At 34.7% G+C, this 21,704-nt stretch overlaps 1 protein-coding gene and 2 long non-coding RNA genes across 3 annotated transcripts; 1 reads left to right on the forward strand and 2 right to left on the reverse strand.

The window, feature by feature from the left end:
* Window positions 1–10: 10 nt before the first annotated feature.
* Window positions 11–2,077, reverse strand: LOC147759545 (uncharacterized). Its single transcript, XR_015331357.1, has 2 exons — window positions 1,289–2,077; window positions 11–663 (listed from the first exon to the last, which is right to left on the reverse strand). It is a non-coding gene; the product is annotated as an uncharacterized LOC147759545 (long non-coding RNA).
* Window positions 2,078–9,734: 7,657 nt separating this feature from the next.
* Window positions 9,735–15,592, forward strand: LOC147759546 (uncharacterized). The gene is made up of 9 exons (XM_086997508.1): window positions 9,735–12,762; window positions 13,027–13,153; window positions 13,337–13,390; window positions 13,771–13,821; window positions 13,995–14,057; window positions 14,305–14,358; window positions 14,558–14,605; window positions 15,072–15,157; window positions 15,480–15,592. Exons 1-8 carry the CDS (start codon window positions 12,562–12,564, stop codon window positions 15,152–15,154), a joined length of 681 nt encoding a protein of 226 aa, XP_086853634.1. The 5' UTR covers window positions 9,735–12,561; the 3' UTR covers window positions 15,155–15,157; window positions 15,480–15,592.
* A 77-nt stretch (window positions 15,593–15,669) lies between these two features.
* LOC147759547 (uncharacterized) lies at window positions 15,670–18,831 on the reverse strand. The gene is made up of 2 exons (XR_015331384.1): window positions 18,253–18,831; window positions 15,670–16,317 (listed from the first exon to the last, which is right to left on the reverse strand). It is a non-coding gene; the product is annotated as an uncharacterized LOC147759547 (long non-coding RNA).
* Window positions 18,832–21,704: the final 2,873 nt, after the last annotated feature.

Raw genomic sequence — 21,704 nt, forward strand, 5'->3', positions numbered from 1 at the left:
GCACAATAAATAAAGTACTACATCAATTACTTTATTCCAATGCAATAAACAAAGTACTGCATCAATTACTTTATTCCAATGCACAATAAATGAAGTACTACATCAATTACTTTATTACAATGCACCAAAATTTCTGACTCCCTGATCCCAGTGCTAGCTAAATTATCTCAAAATGTTTAATCACATTTCTTATTCTATTTCTTTTACATTGAAACATTTAACTATAGATACATACATGAACAGTGGTATATGTACTTACCCAAAAACAGCTCAATTACTGAGTATTATATTTTTGCTTCTACATTTCAGCATTTTCACATTTAAATGAAATAGATATGCCAATTCTTTGATTATGCAAGTTTCTTAATCCAAAATTGTAATATCAAGGAATGGAATGTCACAGAAGGTGCGCAGTACCAAGCAAATGTTTCCTTGTCTGGACACGGCTAGTTTTCCTGAGAAACAATTGTCAGTTTATATATGATACTTAAAAATACAAAAAGAAATCACTGTCTTCAGTAATTATGGTGGCATTCATAAGGAGCTGCAAGCATGGCCTGTAGTTGTCTTGCTTTATTTAAAACGGGTCATAATGTCTTCAGACATTTGGGCAGCTTGAAATATTCCAATTACTTCGGATCCTTAGAGGTAAATGAGTTCTAACTGAAAAGTATAAAACAAATTAATAAAAACAATTTTAAAATCCCAGCTGATTTTGGTCTTCTTAAAAAAGGGAAATGTTCACATCAGTAATATTTCCTAGGTTTCATGACACTTCGTTAAAGAAAAAATGCACAAACCTTTTCACTTTCTAAAACAATTATTCCAAGAGTACCAGCAGTATTTTCCATACAAATTAGTGGGTAAAATGAAATTGTTTCGTTTCACAAACACACACACACACTCTCTCTTTCTCTTTTGCTCTTTCACTCTGAGTCTCTCTCTGTTTCTCTCTCTCTCTCTCTCTCTCTCTCTCTCTCTCTCTCTCTCTCTCTGGCTGTTTTTCTCTTTTTCTCTCTCTCCCTGGCTCTGTTTTTCTTTCTCCGTTTCTCACACACAAAATCCCTGTGATAAGCTAATCAGTTGACTGTGTTTTTTTAAGTGCCAAGTTTATTGGAAATTGATAATCAGAAGTGTGGGTTTGACCAAAACAAATATTGCAATGTATTATTTACTATCAAGGAAAAAAGCAAATGTGATGATTTGAATTTGTTTGTGAAGGAGGTTGCAAGTTACCTACAGATGTCATCTGGAAAACAATATATACCCATACAAGACTCCTCCTTACTATTAATGTCAGATGCAGATTACTCCTTACAATGGGTGTCTGGAATGGGTTGTTGTTAGCACAATATTTGACAATGTCCTAAATCTTGCCACATGTCATGTATTGTACACATGGATAAGACATAGTTCTGCTCTTGCTGCTGTCTTTCACTGCCTGCTTTTTTATGGTAAGGGTAATCTGGAAAGAAAGAACAATAAACTTCAGAAAACTGAAAATTACACTGAAAAAAAAACTGGCAAACACCACGACTTAAAATAGTTAAATGATAATAATTTTGTCAAATCTTGTCCAACATTTCTGATATTTTAACAAATGATGCTTAACATCAATACAAATCTGTGATAATCTGATCAGTTGACTGTGTGTCTAACGAAAAGTATTTTCTATGGACGATATATTTGAGAAAAATGAAAATTACGCTGAAAACACTGGCAAATTCCATGACTTAAAATAGTTAAATGTTAATAATTTTGACAAATCTTGTCTTATACTTCTGAAATTTGCACAAATGATGCTTAACAACAATAAAAATCTGTGATAAGCTGATCAGTTCACTGTGTCTAATGAAAAGTATTTTCTTTGGACGATATATTAGAGAAAACTCAAAATTACACTGAATATAAGTTGGCGAATTTCATGACTTAAAATAGTTAAACGTTAATAATTTTGTCAAATCTCATCCAATGTTTCTAAAATCTGTACAGATGATGCTTAACAACAATAAAAGTCTGTGATAAGCTGATCAGTTGTCAATGTCAAATAAAAAGTGTTCTTTGGGGCAATATATTTCGGAAAACAGAAAACTACCACAAAAACACTGGCAAATTCCATGGCTCAAAATAGTCAAACGTTAATAATTTTGTCAAATCTTGTCCAATTCTTCTGAAATTTGCACAAAAGATGCTTAACAACAATTAAAATCTGTGATAAGCTAATCAGTTGACTTTGTTTTCTTAAGTGCCAAGTTTATTGGAAATTGATAATCAGAAGTGTGAGAACTGACCAAATCAAATATTGGAATATTGCAATGTATTATTTACTATCAAAGAAAAAAGCAAATGTGATGATTTGAGTTTTTTTGTGAAGGAGGTTGCAAGTTACCTACAGATGTCATCTGGAAAACAATATATACCAATACAAGACTCCTTATTATTAATGTCAGATGCAGATTACTCCTTACAATGGGTTTCTGGAATGGGTTGTTGTTAGCACAATATTTGACAATGTCCTAAATCTTGCCACATGTCATGTATTGTACACATGGATAAGACATAGTTCTTCTCTTGATGCTGTCTTTCACTGCCTGCTTTTTTATGGTAAGGGTACTCTGGAAAGAAAGAACAATAAACTTCAGAAAACTGAAAATTACACTGAAAAAAAAAACTGGGAAATTCCATGACTTAAAATAGTTAAATGTTAATAATTTTGACAAGTCTTGTCCAATGTTTCTGAAATTTGCACAAATGATGCTTAATAACAATAAAAATCCGTGATAAGCTAATTAGTTGACTGTGTCTAACGAAAAGTATTTTCTTTGGACAATATTTTAGAGAAAACTAAAAATTACACTGAAAATAAGTTGGCAGATTCCATGACTTAAAATAGTAAAACGTTAATAATTTTGTCAAATCTCATTCAATGTTTCTAAAATCTGTACAAATGATGCTTAACAACAATAAAAGTCTGTGATAAGCTGATCAGTTGTTAGTGTCAAATGAAAATTGTTCTTTGGGGCAATATATTTCGGAAAACGGAAAACTACCATAAAAACACTGGCAAATTCCATGGCTCAAAATAGTTAAACGTTAATAATTTTGTAAAATCTTGTCAAATACTTCTGAAATTTGCACAAATGATGCTTAACAACAATAAAAGTCTGTGATAAGCTGATCAGTTGACTGTGTCTAACGAAAAGTATTTTCTTCGGACGATATATTAGAGAAAACTCAAAATTACACTGAAAATAAGTTGGCAAAATCCATGACTTAAAATAGTTAAATGTAAATAGTTTTGTCAAATCTCATCCAATGTTTCTAAAATCTGTACAAATGATGCTTAACAAAAATAAAAGTCTGTGATAAGCTGATCAGTTGTCAATGTCAAATGAAATGTGTTCTTTGGGGCAATATATTTCGGGAAACAGAAAACTACCACAAAAACACTGGACAAGTGTTAAACGCAAAATAGTTAAACGTTAATAATTTTGTCAAATCTTGTCCAATACTTCTGAAATTTGCACAAAATATGCTTAACAACAATAAAAATCTGTGATAAGCTAATCAGTTGACTGTGTTTTTTTAAGTGCCAAGTTTATTGGAAATTGATAATCAGAAGTGTGGGTTTGACCAAAACAAATATTGCAATATTGCAATGTATTATTTACTATTAAAGAAAAAAGCAAATGTGATGATTTGAATTTGTTTGTGAAGGAGGTTGCAAGTTACCTACAGATGTCATCTGGAAAACAATATATACCCATACAAGACTCCTTACTATTAATGTCAGATGCAGATTATTCCTTACAATGGGTTTCTGGAATGGGTTGTTGTTAGCACAATATTTGACAATGTCCTAAATCTTGCCAAATGTCATGTATTGTACACATGGATAAGACATAGTTCTGCTCTTGCTGCTGTCTTTCACTGCCTGCTTTTTTATGGTAAGGGTAATCTGGAAAGAAAGAACAATAAACTTCAGAAAACTGAAAATTACACTGAAAAAAACTGGCAAACACCATGACTTAAAATAGTTAAATGATAATAATTTTGTCAAATCTTGTCCAACATTTCTGATATTTTAACAAATGATGCTTAACATCAATACAAATCTGCGATAATCTGATCAGTTGACTGTGTGTCTAACGAAAAGTATTTTCTATGGATGATATATTTGAGAAAAATGAAAATTACGCTGAAAACAGTAATTTGGCAAATTCCATGACTTAAAATAGTTAAATGTTAATAATTTTGACAAATCTTGTCTTATACTTCTGAAATTTGCACAAATGATGCTTAATAACAATAAAAATCCGTGATAAGCTAATTAGTTGACTGTGTCTAACGAAAAGTATTTTCTTTGGACAATATTTTAGAGAAAACTAAAAATTACACTGAAAATAAGTTGGCAGATTCCATGACTTAAAATAGTAAAACGTTAATAATTTTGTCAAATCTCATTCAATGTTTCTAAAATCTGTACAAATGATGCTTAACAACAATAAAAGTCTGTGATAAGCTGATCAGTTGTTAGTGTCAAAAGAAAATTGTTCTTTGGGGCAATATATTTCGGAAAACGGAAAACTACCTTAAAAACACTGGCAAATTCCATGGCTTAAAATAGTTAAATGTTAATAATTTTGACAAATCTTGTCTTATACTTCTGAAATTTGCACAAATGATGCTTAACAACAATAAAAATCTGTGTTAAGCTGATCAGTTGACTGTGTCTAACGAAAAGTATTTTCTTTGGACAATATATAAGAGAAAACTCAAAATTTCACTGAAAATAAGTTGGCAAATTTCATGACTTAAAATAGTTAAATGTAAATAATTTTGTCAAATCTCATCCAATGTTTCTAAAATCTGTACAAATGATGCTTAACAACAATAAAAGTCTGTGATAAGCTGATCAGTTGACTGTGTCTAATGAAAAGTGTTCTTTGGGGCAATATATTTTGGAAAACAGAAAACTACCTTAAAAACACTGGCAAATTCCATGGCTCAAAATACTTAATGTTAATTATTTTGTCAAATCTTGTCCAATATTTCTTAAATTTGCACAAAAGATGCTTAACAACAATAAAAATCTGTGATAAGCTAATCAGGTGGCTTTGTTTTCTTAAGTGCCAAGTTTATTGGAAATTGATTATCAGAAGTGTGAGAATTATTCAAAATAAATATTTCAACATTGCAATGTATTATTTACTACCAAAGAAAACAGCAAATGTGATGATTTGAGTTTGTTTGTGTAGGAGGTTGCAAGTTACCTATAGCTCTCATCTGGAAAACAATATATACCCATACAAGACGCCTCCTTACTATCAATGTCAGATGCAGATTACTCCTTACAATGGGTTTCTGGAATGGGTTGTTGTTAGCACAATATTTGACAATGTTCTAAATCTTGCCACATGTCATGTATTGTACACATGGATAAGACAGTGCTGCTCTTGCTGCTGTCTTTCACTGCCTGCTTTTTCATGGTATGGCTACTCTTAAAAAGAACAATATAACTGAGAAAATTGAAAATTACATTGAAAAGACTGGCAAATTCCATGACTTAAAATAGTTAAATGATAATAATTTTGTCAAATCTTGACCAACATTTCTGATATAGTTATACATTATAGTTATACATTAATAATTTTGTCAAATCTGGTCTAATGCTTCAGAAATTTGTACAAATTAAGCTTTACACTACAGCACTACTGATTCAAAAATTCACTGAAATATTAAAAGATCCACAATACAATGTGATCTACGGAAGAGCATTTAATAAATGAATATTATGTTGTTACTTGACCATTTTAAAATTAATCTGGAGTCAATGTGTTCCATTGTGGCAGTATAGTCCTGTGCCTCCTAGTACAGTGTAGTAGTCATGAGTCATTGTGTTCCATTGTGGCAGTATACATAGTCCTGTGCCTCCTAGTACAGTGAAGTAGTCATGACTCATTGTGCTCCATTGTGGCAGTATAGTCCTGTGCCTCCTAGTACAGTGTAGTAGTCTGGAGTTATTGTATTCCATTGTGGCAGTATAGTCCTGTGTCTCCTAGTACAGTGTAGTAGTCTGGAGTCATTGTATTCCATTGTGGCAGTATAGTCCTGTGTCTCCTAGTACAGTGTAGTAGTCTGGAGTCATTGTGTTCCATTATGTCAGTACAGTCCTATGCCTTCTAGTACAGTGTAGTAGTCTGGAGTCATTGTGTTCCATTGTGTCAGTATAGTCCTGTGTCTCCTAGTACAGCGTAGTAGTCTGGAGTCATTGTATTCCATTGTGGCAGTATAGTCCTGTGCCTCCTAGTACAGTGAAGTAGTCATGAGTCATTGTGTTCCATTGTGGCAGTATAGTCCTGTGTCTCCTAGTACAGTGTAGTAGTCTGGAGTTATTGTATTCCATTGTGGCAGTATAGTCCTGTGCCTCCTAGTATAGTGTAGTAGTCTGGAGACATTGTGTTCCATTGTGTCAGTATAGTCCTGTGTCTCCTAGTACAGTGTACATGTAGTAGTCTGGAGTCATTGTATTCCATTGTGTCAGTATAGTCCTGTGTCTCCTAGTACAGTGTAGTCTGGAGTCATTGTATTACATTGTGGCAGTACAGTCCTATGTCTCTTAGTACAGTGTAGTAGACTAAAGTCAGATGATGGACTGGAAGAGATAAAAAACTCAGTGGTCAGGAATTTTCCACAAAAAGTTCCAGAGTGTGAGAGTATTGACAATTTATTACTTTTGTTCAACAAAAAAAAAACGTGAATGAATGTGTAAAAAAAATTATCTTACAAAATAAAGTGTTGTTGTTGGTTACAGCCGAGGCATACACTACTATACTAGTGCTGGTAATACAGAAGACAGGTGGATTTCCTGTCGTCACTGAAACTCGGGATGGTAGTGCTAATACATGTTAGTGATGGCAGAAACTAAAAGATAGAAAACCAGTACAACAGAACAGCAGAACAGACTAAAATGCGGAATACAGTAAAAAGTGGAACGTGTATTAAATACATTGTGGAACAAGGGAATATTATTTATGTGATGCTAAAAGAAAAACAAGACAAATATAAATATATTGAGTTATTACTATTATTATTGTTGTCTGCTTTTTGTGCACTTTGTATAATACATGTCATCTTTTTTAAGGCAGTGTCTGTTGCGCCTTTACATAGAGGATGGTATTCTTTATTGCAACCGTCATAAATGACATACAGGGTGTGTGTATCTGGCAGCTGGCATTCACAGTAGAAATTGACCGCGACTGAGTTTCTTTCACACAATTTTTAATTTTACGCCGGCTTGTAATAGGAAAAAGCAATAGATGACGTCTTTTTTAACAAAAAAATAAATGTGAACTAAGTTTTTTGCGGTCATACTTCATGGTTGTTGGATCTTTGCTGTTTGCCAATGTAACCATATTCGCTATGACGTACAAACCGCAATTGTAGTTTACTAGTTGTTATTTTGTTAGGTTACCGCAAAACGTTAATTTGTAGAGTTCTTGACAATGCCATGGTGCTATCAATGTCGCAATGCATTGTTCCATGGTTGGAATGTCACTGAAAGAAGAATCGCATATATTCAGCGTATATGGGACACACCCCTATGTTTGAAACTGTGAGCCAATGTGTTCCGCGGTCTGGTGTTCGGTTTATTATTTGGATAAATCTATTTTTGTGACGCTTGAAATCTAACTGTACTGCCAGTGAACATGACTAGAGTCCTTCTGGAAGCGGGAATTGGTGTTTAATGTTATATCATGACAAGCGTCGATTATCGTTCCATTCAGCCAACCACAAGGGTCAGTGATTATATCGCGGTCTCTGATGTTCAAATTTTCATTGATAATATTCCTATCAGCCGGGATTGACACTTCTCCGCTGTAGCTGATGTCCCATCCATTAAAGTGAGTAAAGTGTTCCATTCCATGGCCGTTGTCTGTATGTTCTGTTCCGTAGCTGCTGTCAGAGTATTCCGTGTCCCGAGTAGAGTGTTCTGTTCCGCACAATCGGTCACGGTGGGGGCTTCTTTCCACCCTTGTATGTCACGAAGCAGCCACTTAAACTCTTCTTACTGATTGGTTCTTATTCTGATATCATCAACAAAATATTTCATAATACTGGGGGCCATTTTTGTTCGCAACAATGTAGTATGATAGAATATTTGTCTTCAGTCTGGGAGCGCAAAAGAGCATATAGGTCGTTCATGATTATGTTCCGGGTATTTACAAGAACCCCGTCGGCGATCATTTTGCGTTGGAACTCTTCAGATGACTCAAGAAGAACAATAGGAAATTGTATTTATAAAAGAAGACACAACGTCAGTTGTGCTCTGATTTATAATCATCTCACCTGCCATCGCAAAATGTTGCATCATTACAGATGAAAAAGTTAAAGTGGATGACGGCAATCAATCTCGTCTGTTTTCCAAAAGCACTTTTTATCTGCAGCCAAGTCTATATATCATGCTATCGTCACATTGTGACAAGCACATTGCATCGTGATGTGAACAGTGAACAACTGACACAGTCGATATCACATACGTATCCTTCATTTCAAATGTTTTATCCTGATGACGTTTTGCAATCATGGCAGAATTACCATTTAAGAATGCCCTGACTGAAGATGACACCCAGTGTACAGAAAGTTGGATGAAATTTTCGGTTTTTCATCATCACCTTTCGCTGACGCCATGTTAACATTGAGTATAGATGGCGCTGTGCAAGAGGTGAGACTTGTGGTTTGCACCATAGACCCCAACCGATATCAGTCAGAGGTTAATCGCCTGCTTCCTAAAAAAAACCGTGCAAGGATGGGGGCATAAGCATCTTACACAGGATAACCAGGCTCTAGTTGTGTGTGATATAGTGTGATTTGTAAAGCAGAGAGAGTCACGTCGAGACCGTCAAAATAGCGCCATTCCTATTGGTTTAAAGTTAAGGAACAATACAGGAGCTGTCCAATCAAATTTCTTTATACAGTAATTATTCCTGTTTATTGTTTTAGTAAACAAAGCAAAGATATAATTTTGCACAGTAGCTGGTAAGTTAAATTTTTGTTCAAAATTGACCATGAAAGTTTGTATCCAAGTTTTTTTATATGATAAATTTATTCTAAATGAAATTTTGGAGAATTTCCTGTTACACAACGTCAATTTTTTGCTGATAATCCCAATATAATGGAGTGTATCACTACAAAAGAAAGATGCAACTGAAATCTGTTATTGGAACATGTTAAAGTATGATTTGATTTATTTATTGCAGATGTCAGTTAATATGGAAATTGAAAATAACAAAGAAGAGCAGTGTGCTCGTAAGTTGTGTGTGTGTGTGTATGTGTGCGTGCATGCACGAGAAGTTATTCATATATATAATCAGGCTGTACACTGTATGAGTCATAGGCTGAGTTCCCATACCTAGATCGATCTAACAGGGCCGATCCATCTCCAAGGGGTTTCTCCCAAAATTGCTTTCATCTTAAGCGTCTTAGATGTCTGCCACTCCTACTGAAGGTGCTAAATGATCATTAATATCCCCCTAGCAGCTTCTGGCACACATCTAAGCTGCTGAAGTTGATTGCAATTTAGGGAGAAACCTCTTGGAGATGGATTGATCCTATATAAGATAGATCTAGGTATGGGGACCAAGTCTAATACATGTTCTACCAAATCAATACATTGTCCTAAACTGCTCTTGCGTACTTTTCAATGTTCTTATATAAATGAAAAAGAAATTGACTTACTTATTCATAATAAGAATGCAATATATCCCTTTTTATGTACAGACACAGATGTGTCTGTACATATTGCCATCACCTGCGTCTGTCGTCGCCGATGGCGATGGCGATGCCGATGCCGATGCCGATGCCGATGCCGGCGCCGTGCACTTTCCTTGTAAACACGATAAGTGGAGGGCAGTTTTACTTTTTGGCTTTATATTTACAGAGCTGATGAATATTCATAAAACGCAGGTCAAGTTCGAAAATCAGCATGATCGGGCCATTATTGTAGAAGTTATGCTGTTTTTTCACTTTTCAGCATATTTTTCACATTTCCTCAGATTCAATTCTTAGGCATGTTAACAGTCTCATTATTAAACTAATAAGATACGTAAAAGTTTTTGTTTGACATTTCCTGCATCTTTACAACATTGTTAGTTGATTTTGTAAAAATGATGGTAAACTTGTTATCGTGTATTGTGTAATAAAGTTTCAAAAATGGAAATAAACTCATATCATTGCAGTTTGTCAGATTGAATCATTCACTATGTTCAGAATCTCAAAATGGAAGAAATTGGACATTTAACACTGCTCTGTTGATATTTTTCCCATCTCATCAATTTTCTTAGTTGATAATATAAAAATGGCAGTAAACTGTTAATTTCGTTTTATGTTAAAAATTGTTAAAAATGGGAAAAAAAAACATTTCAGAACAGTGCTGTCTTGTTTACATTTTGGCATTTTCAAGTTGTGACTTTGAAGTTCCATGGGCCTGAAGACCTTTGCTAGTCACATTTTCTGAATATCCATGATACTAATATTTTATTCTTAAAAATTGATGGTCATCATGCTGTTAAACATTATGTAATATTGCATCAAAATTTGAAAAAAACCTATTTTGGGCACTGCTCCCATGATGACCATTTAAGAAAAACCATGTCACTTACTGTTCTCAAACAGTACAGTAAATATATATAGATGTGTCTGTACATATTGCCATCACCTGCGTCTGTCGTCGCCGTCGCCGTCGTTGCCGTGCACTTTCCTTGTAAACACGATAAGTGGAAGGCAGTTTTACTTTTTGGCTTTATATTTAAAGAGCTGATGAATATTCATAAAATGCAGGTCAAGTTCGAAAATCAGCATGATCGGGCCATTATTGTAGAAGTTATGCTGTTTTTTCACTTTTCAGCATATATGCAACACTGTAAACACATTTCAACGAAAACCAATAGGCCTGTTGTCATGAAACTCACAGGAAAAATAGATCTTACTAAAATGCAGGTCAAGTTCAAAAATTGGCATGATCGGGCCACTATTTTAGTAGTTATGCTTTTTTTTCTTTTTTCAGCATATATGCAACACTGTAAACACAATATAAGAAAAACAGATAGGCCAATTGTCATTAAACTCACAGGAGTGGTCAATCCTGCTAAAACGCAGGTTAAGTTCAAAAATCAGCATAATCGGGCCATTATTTTAGAAGTTATGCTGTTTTTTACATTTCCTTAGATTCAATTCTTAGGCATGTTAACAGTTTCATTATTTAATTAATAAGATATGTAAAAGTTTTTTTTTGACATTTCGTGCATCTTTACAACATTGTTAGTTGATTTTGTAAAAATGATGTTAAACTTGTTATTGTGTATTGTGTAATAAAGTTTCAAAAATGGAAATAAACTCATATCATTGCAGTTTGTCAGATTGAATCATTCACTATGTTCAGAATCTCAGAATGGAAGAAATTGGACATTTAACACTGCTCTGTTGATATTTTTCCAATCTCATCAATTTTCTTAGTTGATAATATAAAAATGGCAGTAAACTGTTAATTTCGTTTTATGTTAAAAGTTGTTAAAAATGGAAATAAACCCATTTCAGAACAGTGCTGTCTTGTTTACATTTTGGCATTTTCAAGTTGTGGCTTTGAAGTTCCATGGGCCTGAAGACCTTTGCTAGTCACATTTTCTGAATATCCATGATACTAATATTTTATTCTTAAAAATTGATGGTCATTATCCTGTTAAACATTATGTAATATTGCATCAAAATTTGAAAAAAACTATTTTGGGCACTGCTCCCATGATGACCATTTAAGAAAAACCATGTCACTTACTGTTCTCAAACAGTACAGTAAATATGTACAGATGTGTCTGTACATATTGCCATCACCTGCGTCTGTCGTCGCCGTCATCGCCGTCACCGTCACCTTGCACCTCATTGTAAACACGATAAGTGGAAGGCAGTTTTACTTTTGGGCTTTATATTTAAAGAGCTGATGAATATTCATAAAACGCAGGTCAAGTTCGAAAATCAGGATAATCGGGCCATTACTGTAGAAGTTATGCTTTTTTCTTTCACTTTTCAACATATATGCAACACTGTAAACACATTTCAAGGAAAACCGATAGGCCTGTTGTCATGAAACTCTCAGGAATAATCGATCTTACTAAAACGGAGGTCAAGTTCGAAAATCGGCATGCAGCCTGAGTTGGAAAAGCAGTCTAATTGGCTTCTTTTTCTGGAAGTTATACATTTTCAAAGTGTGAACTTGAACTCTCATGGGCCTGAAGCCTTATGCTTGTTACACATTTTACTTTCATTGGTATTACCTGTTGAGCATAATTAAAATTTGATGTTGAATTTACAGTTTAACATAATGTACTTTTGCATCTGAATTGACAGTAGCCTATTTTGTGCATAGTTATTTCCTGCTTTTTGTCTGTACATTTGACAGCTTTGCTGCCTTGTTTATATTTAGTGAGTGATTTGAATGTCTGCAATTACAACATCAAAAAGATATATTGACAAGATTTCTTTCTATTTTCTGTTTCATTTTGAACAGCCATGGCCACTGTTCGAATACTCCTAAAGGACAATATCTTAAAAGCCAAAGCAGTGGGCAGAGGAACTGCCCTTGGAACATGGGACACCCAACGTGGTGTAAACCTTGCTAGGTGCACCGAGTTGGGTGTCCCTGTTCTAAGGGCGGAAGTTCTTCTGCCCAAGGCTGCAAATATAGAGTGGAAGTTTGTTAGACCGCAAAACGTAATTATATTATATTAATTTATTTGTAATGACAAATGAACTGAGATGAAAATAATTTTCCTTTTTATTGAAAAAGAAAATCTAAGTTCAACAAATTTAAGTGCTTTTTTTTAGCTTCATTCATTTCTTGTAGATTACAATGTTTTTGATTAGTCAAATTTTAAATATATGTATCTTTTCATTTGGATTTTCTTTTTCATTTCAGACATTAACTTATCTTCAATTTATTTATTTATTTATTTATTTATTTATTTATTTATTAAGCCTTACCACCCTGGGTCTGGCTGGATATGGGAGCCTGAACCCTTTAGGAACAGGTGCCTCCAGGTGACCACCAAGGACAGCATGGAAGTGACCTGTACATGGGGAGAACTGGACATGGAAATCAAAGGTCTTATAATTCTATTAAATCTAACTAATGGAAAGAAAAAGTGAATTAACATTATTATTCTATAAATGTAAGATATGGAAAGAAATGGTCCTTTAATTCTATCAAATGAAATTTAGACTATTTCATTCTCAGTGTCTATATCATAATTTGTGAATAACAAAAAATGTATGCATCTTATTCCAGAGTCTAACTACACATATGAACCTGAAGTCCACACCAGTGATAAGGAAATTGCAGGTAATAATTCAGTTGAGTTTAGCAATTTACTAGGTGTGTTTGTTCATTCTCACTATTTGCAAGGAATCTTGAAGTAAAATTATCAATGTTTTTGACTACAAACACTTTAACTCTCAGGGTGCAAGTCTTGACCCTTGAAGCTGTTGATTATCAGGGACCGTTCACAATGAATTTGGTCAATTTTGTCTACCTAGCTAATGTGCACTAACTCCATGGAAACTTCAGAATGCAATCAGATTAATAAAAAAACATAACTGACTAACACATCCCCTCTTGTTTCTTACTTACCTGTAATTACATTACTACTGCCGTAACGTAACGTGTAAAGCTTAGATTCAATATAAATTGTATTCCCTTTCATTTTAATTATTCTGTTTCAGTTGATGCCAAGGATGATAACAGAGTAAAGGCTCCTAACACTGAAGAGACAGGTAAGACAGAAATCTCAGTAAAATATTTATTATTTAAATACACATATGAAATGTACACATGTGCACACTTGCACACACACACACACTCTTTATTTTCAGAAAAATCCATGCTTTTAACTGTGTAAAGATTGAACATGATTTGCACTCCTTTAAATTTGCTTCTGCTCTTTCAGTTGATACCAAAGACAAGAAATATGCAACAGTTTTAACAGTTGTAAAAAGTATTGAGGAGATAGGTGAGACCAGAAACTCAGTAATGCACATGTGTCCACATGCACTAACATGCACTCTCACACAGTACACACACACACCACGTTGCTTATCCAAAGTCTTGTCTTTAGCATACTTAAGAAGATCCAAATTTATTTTAAGTGAATTGTATTTGAATGTGTTTTCACCAATGTAATTCCGTATTTGTGCCCGAATTCCGTTTGAACATGGATTTTGTTTCATTTGGTTTCAATTCCATATTTTTTGCTTTAGCTGACATTAAAGATGCAAACAGTGTGTCACTTGCTGAGGATATCAAGAAAAGAGGTAAGAAAGTTAGGTCCATTTAAACACACCCAAAAAGTTTACACACACACACACACACACACAGAAGCAGGCTCTCATACACAATCATTGTGTTAATTCACTGTTAGGTGATCTTATTCATTATTGTATCTTTGTCTGTGTATGATATCCTTGTTGTGCTCATGGACAGAATTATTTTGTTTTCCATTTTTTTCTTCAGTTAATGTCAAAGACACAAAAATTGTGATAGAGGACGTGAAGGAGAGAGGTAAGATGACAGGGTCTATATAATAGGTATCTACTTATTACAGTGTTAAAATGTGACTGTGCATGCACTTGCATGCACACACACACACACACACACATACACTCCTTGTTGTGCAAACAGTATTTGTACTTTTGACAAGTATTAATTGAAATTCAAAATTTGATTATTCTTAACAGTCAGGGGCGGATTTAGGCTGTGTTCTGGGTCTTCCGGAAGACGGTCAGATTTTCAAGTTTACATTGACGGGTATCTATTTTTTTCTGTTGGAAGACGGTCAAAATTGGAGGATGAATCGACAAAGATAATTTGGAAGACTGTCAGTAAATAGCTCTGGATCCGCCCCTGACAGTGGTAAATGTGTTTCAATGTTGATTTATTTATGAAATAAGATGGTGCACAGACTGTATATTGAAGGTTATAATATATTATAGCATTTTATGGAGTAATGTTTTGTAAAATATTTCAGCACCCAAGGATCGCCGTCCTTCACGGTGGCGGAGATTATTTAATCTTTTTACATCCTGCTTTAGGCGCAGGTCAAGGACATAAATGGTTATTATTATTATTATTATTATTAAATAAAAATTATCACTTCAAACATTCAGAAATTAGGAAAATTTGACATCATTTTCAAAAAAACAGATTTATTTTACTGTCATATGAAAGTTATTTTGTTTCCTTCTTTGGATGGCATCATAGCTAAGTTGAAGTTTTTAAGAGGCAACCTATGTCAAACAACTGGTAAAAATTGTATTTGAAGCCAGTTATTATATAATAGCAGCCAAGAGCTGGTGGTTGTTGGATTGCTGCCTTTTAATAACTAATAAATTTTACCTGAATTATATTTTAATGTTTTTATCTTCTTATTTTTCAGGGAGGACAGTGCAGAACTACTAGAGTATTTTTACCTCTGTGGCAGTCAATTTAAAAACTTCAATATATCATTCTCTTAGTTTTACAATAGAAATTTAATTTTCTGTTATCAAATGAGTTTTGTTTTTCCTTCTTTTCTAAATTAAAAAGTTTAATTTAGCATTAAAATGTATAATGCACAATAAATAAAGTACTACATCAATTACTTTATTCCAATGCAATAAACAAAGTACTGCATCAATTACTTTATTCCAATGCACAATAAATGAAGTACTACATCAATTACTTTATTACAATGCACCAAAATTTCTGACTCCCTGATCCCAGTGCTTGCTAAATTATCTCAAAATGTTTAATCACATTTCTTATTTTATTTCTTTTACATTGAAACATTTAACTATAGATACATACATGAACAGTGGTATATGCACTTACCCAAAAACAGCTCAATTACTGAGTATTATATTTTTGCTTCTACATTTCAGCATTTTCACGTTTAAATGAAATAGATATGCCAATTCTTTGATTATGCAAGTTTCTTAATCCAAAATTGTAATATCAAGGAAGGGAATGTCACAGAAGGTGCGCAGTACCAAGCAAATGTTTCCTTGTCTGGACACGGCTAGTTTTCCTGAGAAACAATCGTCAGTTTATATATGATACTTAAAAATACAGAAAGAAATCACTGTCTTCAGTAATTATGGTGGTATTCATAAGGAGCTGCAAGCATGGCCTGTAGTTGTCTTGCTTTATTTAAAACGGGTCATAATGTCTTCAGACATTTGGGCAGCTTGAAATATTCCAATTACTTCGGATCCTTAGAGGTAAATGAGTTCTAACTGAAAAGTATAAAACAAATTAATAAAAACAATTTTAAAATCCCAGCTGATTTTGGTCTTCTTAAAAAAGGGAAATGTTCACATCAGTAATATTTCCTAGGTTTCATGACACTTCGTTAAAGAAAAAATGCACAAACCTTTTCACTTTCTAAAACAATTATTCCAAGAGTACCAGCAGTATTTTCCATACAAATTAGTGGGTAAAATGAAATCGTTTCATTTCACAAACACACACACACACTCTCTCTTTCTCTTTTTCTCTTTCACTCTGAGTCTCTCTCTGTTTCTCTCTCTCTCTCTCTCTCTCTCTGGCTGTTTTTCTCTCTCTCCCTGGCTCTGTTTTCCTTTCTCTGTTTCTCACACACAAAATCCCTAAGTCCCTTTTTGCTAAATGAGCTGATAAACAGATTTATTTTATTAATGAACTACTTATTAAGAAATGGATCACAACCAAAATCCTTTTTTTTTTTTTTTTTGTTAACTTGTTTCTTGGTCCCCTCAATTTCTACAAATGTCATCAAACTGTATTAATAACTTTTTGCATAATGATTCTAGGACAGACAACACAGTAAAAAAAAACATGGTAATTATGTACATTTTAAACTCTGTCACTGGACAAAAATTGGTTCTTAAACTTAATTACTAAATATTTCAGTTGCATGTCATAAGTAATAAATTTGCAAACAACCATTATTTGTATTTTGTTCCAGTTGTCTACATTCTACTACAGATTGAAAAATGTTAGAAATTGTTGATAATCACACCTGGTGAATTTTTACAATCCCTCTTCTCTCCCAGTTCAAAGAGTGTCATTTCAATATTTTAAGAAGTTATCAATCAACACAACACAACAGTCCACCTAACTCTGCCAACATTCTGTATCAGTTACTTATAAGGAATGCTGAGCTATAATCAACAAATAAAATTCTAGCATAACAATAATAATAATAAATAAATGTATATGTGAACAAATCAAATGTCAAAACATTGGAAGTTTAGTGGTTAAAAAAGGCTAACCCAGAGGTAGATTTAGAGGGGGATTGGGGGGGGGGGTCCTTCGGTTTCTACAAAAACCAAAAAGAAAAAAAAAAAAGAAAAGAAAAAAACAACACTAATTCTCCCCTCTCAAAATCAACATAAATTGTATTCCCTAGCTGCTTTATAGTCCTTAACCAATCCAAATGGACCCGATTTTGCCCTCCAAAACACCAAAATATTTTGGGCCCTTCAGCGGGTCCTGAACCCTAACACAAGGGGGCCAAGGGTAGGCTTCGAATCCAAGGCCTGTTATTCGTAAGAAAAACTGACCCCCCCCCCTTTTCAAATCCTGGAACTGCCCCTGTCATGCCACCTGCAAACTGCGTTCAGCAAAGTGGTATCTTCTTTGCAGAATTATTTGCCAAATACCGTATTTTTTCTCAAAATTTACAATGTCGCAATCGCTTTAACACATTTGAACATTTTTAATGATTCCTTCTTCTTAGGGGTTTGCTTAAACCAAAATCAGTGGCCGATTTAGGGGGTGTCAGTGGGGTCCTGACCCCTTTTGTCGTTTTGAAAATCACACCAATCTGAAATTAATAATTTGACTTGCTGAATCATATTTCCAAACAGCACCGTTGGTCCTCTAAAATACAAAAAAAAATTCAGAGCCCTTCAGTGGGCCCCAACCCAACACCAATGAGGGGGGGGGGTCGAGGGTCGGCTTTGCATGCCTGTCATTCCTAAAAAACTGACCCTCCCCCTTTAAATAATCCTGGATCCGCCCCTGTAACTCATCCCTCTGTTCTCACTGGGTAAACGGGTATTAAATTACTGATTATGATACCATACACAAACTATTGATACAAAATCTATGAAAATGCATATACAAAACACTAACAGTGACCTCTGTATTGTGGTCAACTGATGACCCATCACCAATGGTCAGTTTACCTGAGTGTCCTAAGTGCTCTCTTCGTGACCTGTTGACCACTGTCCACTACGAGTAACCCACTTATTGTTCCCAAGAAGTGCCCGCGGTTGCCGGGTAGAAATAGTCTTGCAAGCACATAGCTTTTCATCTTTATATACGCCCTGGAGCTGAGGGAAATTTTACAATGTTAGTCCACCACATACTCTCCCTGATGATTGGAAAATGTGTGTGTATAAGGGGGGATTAACCCTCTCTTAACCCTCCTAGCTCCTACGTCTACGCATCGTTCTCATGCTGCCACAACGCGCTCTGCGTTTCCCGGGAGTTGAAGAGTTAACGCGGGCAGCGTCATTTTAGGGAGAGGCAGATGAAATAGAAAGGTCTCACGATATCTGCAAAATTGTACATTGTGAAATTAAATAATTGGGACACTTTTTTTAACTTTGTAAAATATTGCAATGTACTTTGCTTTCAGTAACTTTATTTATGTCATTTTTTTTGGTCACTTGATAATGTTCTCTCACCGTCTTCCCCCTAAAATGTTCCACACTAGAAAAATTCGATAACCGTATGGGAGAATTATACAGGCAATTGGCCTACTTCACCAGCTGGGCGGCAATCATCGCTATTTTACCACTTTTATGACCTGGGCGAGATTACGTCATATACACTTGGGATATGATGGTTATTTGTGATTGTTTAACTAATAAACTGCGGGTATTGATAAAATATTCATAAGTGTATCAGTGAAAAAGGAACATTTATATTTGAAAATTATAAAAAAATGTGTAATGAACCCAAAACAAACAAAAAACCTGCATTTTTCTCTTATATGCAAATTAGATTGTCTTCAGTAATAAAGCTGACAGGATGTGATGCTCAAACCAAAGATTCCAAAGGTGGCAATCTTAATTAATCTTTATTTTGATATTAAATCATTCGATAATATTTTTATCGGTAAAAATATAATTGAAGCTACCAAATTAAATTTTCCTGGAGAATTTTTTTCTTATTGCAAACCAATGCTCGACTCGTTCCTGGGATGAATTTAGTAACAGCCAGAAGGTCCTGAGAGTACTCCCCCCTCCCTCTACTCCAATGTGTTCTACATGTATGCCCTATCCAGTGAGCAGACAACGTGTACCCTCTACACACTGTTAGATTACTTATATATGTATTCTGTATCCCTTTACCTTTTTATGAATTAACGATTCCTAATATTGAGGTGCTTATAAAAAGCGATTGCTATATATTTTTATTGAAGGAATGATAATAAAGTACCCGGGAAGGGGGGGGGGGCGGAATCAGTAGGGGTGGGTTACATTCTTTTTGTCTACAAAAAGGGTAGGAGTGGGATCCAAAAATTGAGTCATGCATTTAGGGTGGGCCACATGCTAACTAGGATTTATTTTGGCACCAACCATGTGCAATTTTTGAGAACAACTAGCCTATATACTACACTTAATCGAAGTAAAACATATCGAAAGAGGTCTGTTACTGGTTCTTCTTTTTTACAAGCAGTTTTTAGAACAAACAACAAAAGTTTCTATAGTTATTAGAGAACAGTTACACAAAGCGCATCACTGACAATGCCTGCCACCCAGTTATTCATTTAGAAACATATCCATGGCTGCCGTACCATAAAGTATTCTACTCAGGAAACTCCCTTGTGCAAAGAATACGTTTCTTAAGACAGGATTAATGCACATCTTTTTTTCCAAATAGTTGTCGGTTTAACAGATTTTGCATCTGTTAGGAATCAAACACGGACTGCGCGCGTGACAGGCGAGCATTATTTCATTGAAGCTCGCGTGCTTCTAAGACCCCATTCCCAGAGATTAGATCGATCCAACTAGATCGACCAAACTCCCTGGGGGTTCACGCTAAATAGCTGTCAGCCGAGCGGGCACGAAAGTTAATTACCCCCTTACAGCATGTAGAAGGCGGGACGGACATTTAAGCCGGATTATCTGACAGTAATCTAGTGAGACTCCCCACGGGGATAGATCGATCTAAAATCTATGGGAATGCGCCCTAAGACGTAAATTTGCCCGGATGGCCCTGCCCCCCCCCCTCACCAATAATCCTTCCGTGATGCTTTCAAACTTTTGTGCAAGTTTAAGTAATACTGGTATGTCCTGTATTTTGAATGAGTTACCGACACCAATTTCATTTAAAGTGTCAATCTACACCTTCACACCTTCATCTAATGTCGTAAGGTATTGTTATTAACATAATTAGATATGTCTGTATCTTCTGCAACTCATAGATTTCTCTCTCTCTCTCTTTCTCTCTCTCTCTCTCTCTGTGTGTGTGTGTGTGTGTGTGTGTGTGTGTGTAATAGCTACAAAGTTGTATTTTGACATTGGAGGATACAAGGAAAAATGACATAGTTACTGTAGGTGCACAGGGAATAGGTGTAGTCTGTCTGTGACTTTAATTTGTTGATTTTGCATGCGAATGCGTACGCGCGCTCGAGAGAGGGTTTATTTAACGTTAGATTGTGGTATTAAGCTAAAACGTAATTTCTTTGACTTTGTTAAAAAAGATGTCCTTTTTTAATGTGGTAGGAAACATGTTTTTAGAATGTGGCGTCAACTTATAATGACCAGTTCGAAAGTAAGTTAGAAATAACAAGGTTTTGCAAATTATACCCTGTTGACTTTGACTTGCTGAATCAACCATGCCAAGAGACGTTCATTAAAAACCTTTCAACGATATTCTTTAGTGAGATAAATGGTGATTTTATGGCCCACTGTACGTGCGAATTTACAGTGGTCAACGGCTTGTCACATCTAGCACATTTCCATCAATTCTGTGGTTGTCGTCACAACCATGTTGAGACAGCCTAGACGTCAAAATATATCTCGTATGAAAGTTGTTTTTACGTATGGACCGAGCCCCCTATGCTAAAATATCCTTTCCCGGTGAAATAAAATACAATCACTTAAAATTTCATTTCTTTTATAAGATAAAATATAATGTTATTTGAGTGTTGTAAGTCGAATAATCGTGTGATATATGATACTAACTTATCAGTATAATGATTGACGTGTGTTTATATAACTGTCAATTTCATTCAGGTGTAGATAAGGTGAGCTGAAAACTTGGTTTTAATCTCTTTTTTAAACAGCTCTCAGAAGTTCATCATTTTTTTTCCAATAAACAAAGCTTAAGCTAAGTTATTTTCACCTCACCTGTGATAAAATAGACCGCACTACATGTAGTGTGTTTCACCAGCTAGTGATAATATGTACATGTTTTAAACTACGCAAATAAAGTGTTCCTTTGTATTTTTCCGCTCAAATTTATACTTCTGAGGGCCGTGGCTCTCTTCGACAGCTTTAGTTATCATCTGAGTGTTAATTAAAAAACTGCATGCTTAAAAGTTAACATTTTGAATAAAATGCGTGCTCTATCAGGGAGCCAGTGCAACTGTTTTAAAATAGGTATGATATGGGTCTCCCTAGGT

This window comes from Lingula anatina, chromosome 10 (genome assembly GCF_051362555.1).
Source record: "Lingula anatina isolate TDL-2025a chromosome 10, LinAna3.0, whole genome shotgun sequence".
Classification (NCBI taxonomy): Eukaryota; Metazoa; Brachiopoda; class Lingulata; order Lingulida; family Lingulidae; genus Lingula; species Lingula anatina.

Bases quoted from the DNA above. Each gene is read 5' to 3' on its own strand.
- LOC147759546 (XM_086997508.1), top strand. From the start codon at position 12,562: ATGGCCACTGTTCGAATACTCCTAAAGGACAATATCTTAAAAGCCAAA. The intron at 13,391-13,770 runs GTAATAATTCAG...ATTCTGTTTCAG, and splicing joins CAGTGATAAGGAAATTGCAG to TTGATGCCAAGGATGATAAC. The intron at 14,058-14,304 runs GTGAGACCAGAA...TTTTTGCTTTAG, and splicing joins AAAAAGTATTGAGGAGATAG to CTGACATTAAAGATGCAAAC.